A 6,804-nucleotide genomic window follows, 5' to 3' on the forward strand; every position below is an offset into this window, starting at 1 on the left:
AACCGAATAATGCATGATCTATTCCTAATTTTCCTACTATAATCACCCTCGACGTTAAGATCTTGTTAAATATAAGCTTCATAGTATCCCATCGCTGCCTTCAAAGACTCTCAACTAGACATTTTCTAAACTTATTATGGTGTCATTGAGACGACCAATACTGATTTAGTAAGTGAGATTTTCACCTCAATAATAGCATTTAGAGAACAACGCCTTTGCGATCATATCTTTAGTTACTCATCTGCAACCACCGCCACCTCCGATCTCTCCTCCATGGATGTATGTAGGGTTTCCACCATGGAGGAAATAAATTTTACTGATGGAATAGCAATATAGAGGAGGTCCATATACGTTTGTCAAAGTGCGTCAACAAAATATATTCAACTTTTTATGCTTTTCATATAATAAGGAGAACAATGAGAGAAAAGAGACGGAGAACGAAGGAAAATGGTTGTGAGGATATGGTTCGACAAAGTCATGGAAGGGGTGGGGTGGGGTGTCCATCTCATTTTTTTTCCTTTAAAATATAATTAGAACATATTCAATGGTAAAACTATGTTATGACTTAAAATTATTCTAAAACATTTATCACATGAGTGATTTTAAAATACTTTATAAAATCTCACTTTTAAAGTTCATAAATGTACCATAGTTTAATATTTCAAAAAATATGTCCCAAACTCCAAATAAACATAAGTTCGTTCAAAAATGCGAAGAAAGTAACAATTCGCATTAAATGTTAAGAAAACGTATAAGGTCTTCATCGTTATAACCAATTTTCGCCAACAACCCGAGCGTCCGAAATGCAACTCCAAGATGTGGCGAATATCATATCCGGAAGCAATTTAAATAGAAGGACCAATGGTGTGTCCGACCTATTTCGGATCCAAAATGACCCATTCCAGAAAAATAGATCATTTTCGTAAAAAAAAATAAAAAATTATTGATTATTCCCTTTAAGAATAACTTCATATATGGTTATAGTTGTAAATATTTCATATATTTTAGAGATGTTTATATGTATGATTTAAAAAATCATTATTGTGATGTTGAAATTTTGATTCTATTAAGAGTAGAAACTAGAAAGAACAGATTGAAATTAAAATTAAATAAGTAATCCACATCTCAAACGAACCGTTGTAACAACTTAGATCACCAAAATAATGATAATTTTGATTCTATTTAGAGTAAAAACTAGATTTGCCATGTATTATGAAACAAATAATTTTTTTTATAGCAAATCCAAACATTCCCTTAGTAAAAACCTAGGATTTATATTTAAATCGTACAAAATGTATTTTTTTGGGTAATGCAAAACCGATTCTTAGCATAATATTATAATATTTTTTAAGGGAGTAAGGTTTTTCTATTCTTTAAGACTTTATACTTTAAAAGGATAAAAAAGCATAGCCTTTTAAGCATCCAATAATAAAGACAATCGCATTTGCACTAAAAGGAAGTCGTGAAGTGGGTTCCACATGATTCACCCATCTAATCTTCTGATATGGCCACCTCCCGCGAATATCTCTACCTCCATCAGCCGTCCGATCGAAAACGACCCTCTGACACTGCTCTAGAAACCGAGTGATTTCCAGCCCCAACGAGGAAAACAAAACCCTTTCAGTTTCACACCCCATAAAATACTTTTCATCACTCTATTTTCACACTTATTACACACACTACTTTTCTGTGAAAATTTCTTCGGATTTTGGAGAGGAAGATGATGACGAACAAGAACTTGTAGAAAGTCAAATCTTTTTGTGAGATTTTCTTGGGAAAAGGAGATTTCTTTTGAGTATTGAGATTTAAGTTCGGTTTTCTTTGGTTGCTGTGAGGAGCTTGTTTTTGTGCCCACCGCCCACCGACATATTGTTCTTCCTTTTGAAGAACCAGTTAAAGTCTGCATTTTCTTCATACCCCAGGCAACTGTTCGACTAAATGCCTCAGTGAGTATTCTTTTTGAATCAATACTCAAACTGTTACTGTTTATGTTTTTTATGGTTTTTGTTTAGTGCAGAAATTTTGAGTGATTGTTCTGCTCTTATGTTTCTTGAAAGCTCTGAAAAAAAAATCGACGATTTTCACCGGAAAAATGAAGAAAATTTCCCTGTTTTAATAAAAATTAGCACCCAGGTTTTGAAGTAACAAGCATTTTCAACTGAAGATCTTGATTTCCATTTGTTATTCAGTTATTGTTATGGTCAAAGAAACACTTTTTATGCGTATTTCTTGCTTTTGAAGTTGAATCATAACTTGAATCTGGGTCTACTTTATTGTATGTATGTTTGTTGATTCGGGTCTACTAATTACTTTAGTGTGTATATGCTTGTTGATTAATTCAGAGAATAATTCTATCATGGCGTAGATATAACCAAAAAGGAAACTGAAGCAAGCATGTGCTCAATGCCCTCTTGATTTATTTTCCACTCAATTACTTTTGTGCTTTTTGTTTTTGTTTCCCCCTGTCTTAATCAAAGGTTCAATATTCAAAATCTTCTTTTGAATTGTTATCCATCTTTCTTTTTCATCAACAGGGAATCTTAAATTATGGAGTTTTTTTTTATGATACACAGAAATGTCATCATCTTATCTTCATCATCACTGATGTTAATAATTTTAGGACCACAAGATTCTTAATTTCATTTTCTTTCTTGTCGTAGTCCTTGTGTAGAGACTATTCCTAGGTTTTATTTCAGCATCTTGAATTAAAACTAGTGAAGCCATTTTTCTTTTTCGATATCCAATTGGTACTTTAATTGTTTAATGTCTTTGGGAATATTGTTAACTTTTAACAATAGCTTTAAATTTTGTTAAATAATTGTATTTTTTATATTAGGAATAATCCCAAAAAATGACCACTTTATGATTATGATGTGATGTTTAACAAAGTCGCCAACTTTTTTTAAAACTTTCACAAGAAAGAAGGGAGTATTTCGTATTTTGAAGCAATAATTTTCTGTACCTCAAATGGGTAAAGGGGGACCATAGAGGAGAATCTAAACCATTAGCTATCTTGGTGTTTTCTTGATTTTAAAGAATCTTTTAAGATTTTGGCTATTTGTAGGAAACATATCATATGTTCTGAATTATTTGTAACACATTTGGTATTTCTTTTTCTTTTTTATCTCTTTATGTACTATAATTTTCTTCTATTGTTTCTCATTTGTAATCTTAATCGTTGTTTTCAGATGACATATCTCCCTCTTGTTCACAAAATCATGTGAAATTTTCTTGAAAAAACAACCGAAATACATAAAATGGGTGAGCTGGCATCTAATCGCGCCACATTCCGGTCAAAATTCGAATTAGAAAAACGTCACCATTCCCATTCCGACTTCCGTTCCAAAGTTGTAAAAAGTCAACCCAAGATGGAAATGGAATCATCAACACCTTCAATGGAAATGGAAGAAATCATCAAACACATGAAGCATTTACCAAATTATCTTGAAAATGGAAAACATGATCGAGCTTTAAGCTTTGGAGTCATGGATTGGAATCGCTTACAAAAATGGCAAGATTTCCAAACTCATAGACACGAATTTGTTAAAACCAACAAATGTTCATCATCTAGCAGCAATTCCTCTTCATTGTTTTCAACCGATGGATTGTCTCCTCAATCAAGTCAAAGTCAATGTCAAAGTCAAACCTGGTCTCCTTCTAGTCAAAAAGTCAACCGGGTAACTCTACAATCTCATTTCACATCATCTCCAAATCAAGATTTCATTATAAACAAAACCCCAGAAACAAGAAATTCAAATTCTTTCAAGAGTCCAGATGTCAAAACAAGAAGTATTTCCCCACTTCGTCGTTTTAGCTTTAGCTCAAAATCTACGGGCCCCACTGAAAGACATGAGTCTCCATCTAACCGGGCCCATTCAAGCCCATTAAAAAGGCTATTGGACCCGATTTTTCCATCAAAAAGCCAAGAAGATTCAAGAACAAAAGCAAAACTGAAACTCGATTTCAAGGAAATTAGGGTTGATGATGTCGTGCCATCATCATCATCATCATCAACAACAACAAGAAGAAAACAAGCTCTTTTTCAAACAACCATTAAAAACGATCGTCTTTTATTCACATTTGCAGTTGAAAGCAACGACATTCTTGCAGCCACGTTGACCAGTTTGACTTCTTCGGGAAAATCCAATAATGGGAACTCGATCTATACGTTTTTCACAGTTCACGAGGTTAAGAAAAAAAACGTTAAATGGTTATCACATGGGACAAAAAGCAAAGATTACGGTTATGTCCCTAATGTAACAGCTCAAATGAAGGTTTTGAGTTCATCAAAAAGTCAGGAGTTTGTTTTATTCTCTGTGAATTCGAATGTCCAACCACAAGAAGAATTGGAAGCCATTGTTGTGAAGCTTTCAAGAAATCAAGAAAAGTTTAACACAACGGTTGTCCTACCTGGCGGGACCCATGGTGTTCCAAGTAAAGGAGAGCCTTCATCGTTGACTGACAGGTGGCGGTCTGGCGGGGTATGTGACTGCGGTGGTTGGGATGAGGGGTGCAAATTGAAAATTCTTACTAACCGGAACACTAGTGCACAGTTTGAGCTTTTTGTTCAGGTATATTGTGAAGAGTTATAAATGGAAGAAATACAATGTAATTTTATTTAATTTTTTTTTTAATTTACAGGGTGAAATTGGGGAGAAGAAACCGATGTTTAATTTGTCTCCATTGAAGGAAGGTATATTTTCGGTTGACTATAATTCATCATTGTCGGATTTACAGGCGTTCTCGATATGTATATCGGTTGTGGAATGCAGAAAAATGTCACGAAATATACAACTCAGAACACATTGTCATGAGGGCGTTCCGGTAATTTACACACCGATTCCGGGTATTAAGAGAAATGTAAATGGGAAGGTCATTTCTTTGTAATTTGAAAAGGGTTTGATTTGTGTTGTTTAAAGTGTTTTGAGAAAATAAAAGCAAAAGTAGACTTTGTGCATATATTGTTCCTGTTTTGTGTAACAAAGGCAACTTTACCTGTTTATTTTTATATTTTATTTTATGGGTTGTATTTGTTAATGAGGAATTTGTGTATAGAGTGTAGTGATAATTATATAACTTGGATATTAATTTGGATTATGTTAAGACAGTTTTTGTAAGTAGTATTTTGACCCTTATATGTTTGGGTATCACGACGAAATCTTTTTGATTCCACGTGAATCTCAATTACCTCAAATATCAGATGACATTAAAATTATCAACATTTATCAGGATTTTGTGTTTGCAATAGAAAGGTGAGATGCAAATTTGCAAGTTCTAATTTCCTTAGACAAAGTCTAAATATTTTTATACAAGGCTTATGTTCGCTTTTTTAATACATATACATATGAAGATGTTTATGATTGAGAAAGCATAGTAAATCATAGACTTTATGATACAAATCTAAACCATTTTGTGTGAAATGCTCTTTACATTTGGTTGGTGATGAGAATGTTCTTTAGCATTTTAAAAGACCTGAAGTCTCTCCAAAAATATGCATTGGGCTATATAGTTTGTTGTAGTGTATAGTGTACAGTTCGATCTTATGGGCCATAGGCCCTTTCTATCAATTTATACCAAATATTGCCCTTTCTATCAATTTATACCAAATATTATATAGTTGTTTGTAAAAATAGAAATTACCCACTACGCTTTAATTGATCTTTCCAAATATGTAGTTTAAATGAAACTCTAATTATTCGTTTTTGTTGTTTGATATACGAGTGGACTAAAAGTGAACAAGAATGGAATGACTTCATCACCATTTTTACTTTTTGTTCTATTTTTATGACAAAATGATCGGTTATAGACTTTTATCACGAATTCATGAAATTGATTATTCAGCGGTTCTGATTCCGTTTTATTTGTGTGAAAATCATTAATTTTTATCGTTTTACATAAAAATGGTGTAACCCGTATTCATCTCCATCCCATTAAACTTTTTTTTAATCAAAAACAATAAATATATTGTGTTTTTATAACTTATTTAGATTTTTCAAATACATTTTATATCTATTAGCTATTTATAAATTTTTATTGTTGCAATAATTTATAAATTATTAATTAAATAAATATAACCAAATAAGTTTTTGTATATAATTTATTCAAATTAATTGATACATTATTAGGACAAACATTGTATTAAATAAAAAATTATATTTATAACACATTTGCTTTTGATCGATTTGAGGATGATTTTATCTAGTTTTTTTACTTGTAATTTGTTTCGTGGGTGAGCTAGTTCACCATACTACTCACGTTCTTCCTTTCAATAATGACTTATTTGACATATATTTTTGATAGTTTAGGGACATAGAATACCAAAAATAAAAATGACCAAATGTGATCGAACCAAATAATTTGATGGTGAACAATGACATTAACCCAAAAACTCAAGTACATGAGCATCTCAAGACACTTCGTAGATCTCTAGGGTGTATTGCATTATGAGACCTTCTAAAATTTGTTATAACAACTGGAAACAAATTTTGTAACTTCTTGAAAATACCATTTCATCATTTTTATACTTTACAATATTTCGAGTATGTATATATTGAATTTTAGTATAATCAATATTTTTTGTCACCTATGAATTTTTACACTCCTTACACATATTGATACGCTCACTTGAAATGCTATTTTGTGGATTATCCTACAATTGTATTTCGAGAAAACCTAGGTATAGGACCGATATGATGAAGTAAAGTGATCTCTACATGATCCCTCCCTAAGATACTCATGAAAGTTTAATAATAAATTTGTTCTTTCTCTCCGTCTAGAATTCTAACAAATGAATGGCACTCTTTC

The 6,804-nt window shown here is 32.0% G+C and overlaps 1 protein-coding gene across 1 annotated transcript; it reads left to right on the top strand.

Moving 5' to 3' along the window:
• The first annotated feature begins 1,461 nt into the window (after positions 1-1,461).
• On the top strand, positions 1,462-5,020 carry LOC145132859 (uncharacterized). Its single transcript, XM_079067801.1, has 3 exons — positions 1,462-1,946; positions 3,189-4,571; positions 4,642-5,020. The coding sequence occupies exons 2-3, from the start codon at positions 3,258-3,260 to the stop codon at positions 4,885-4,887; spliced, it is 1,560 nt and encodes a 519-aa protein (XP_078923927.1). The 5' UTR covers positions 1,462-1,946; positions 3,189-3,257; the 3' UTR covers positions 4,888-5,020.
• Positions 5,021-6,804: the final 1,784 nt, after the last annotated feature.

This window comes from Lactuca virosa, chromosome 8 (assembly GCF_052849685.1).
Source record: "Lactuca virosa cultivar CGN04683 chromosome 8, Lactuca_virosa_CGN04683_v6, whole genome shotgun sequence".
Classification (NCBI taxonomy): domain Eukaryota; kingdom Viridiplantae; phylum Streptophyta; class Magnoliopsida; order Asterales; family Asteraceae; genus Lactuca; species Lactuca virosa.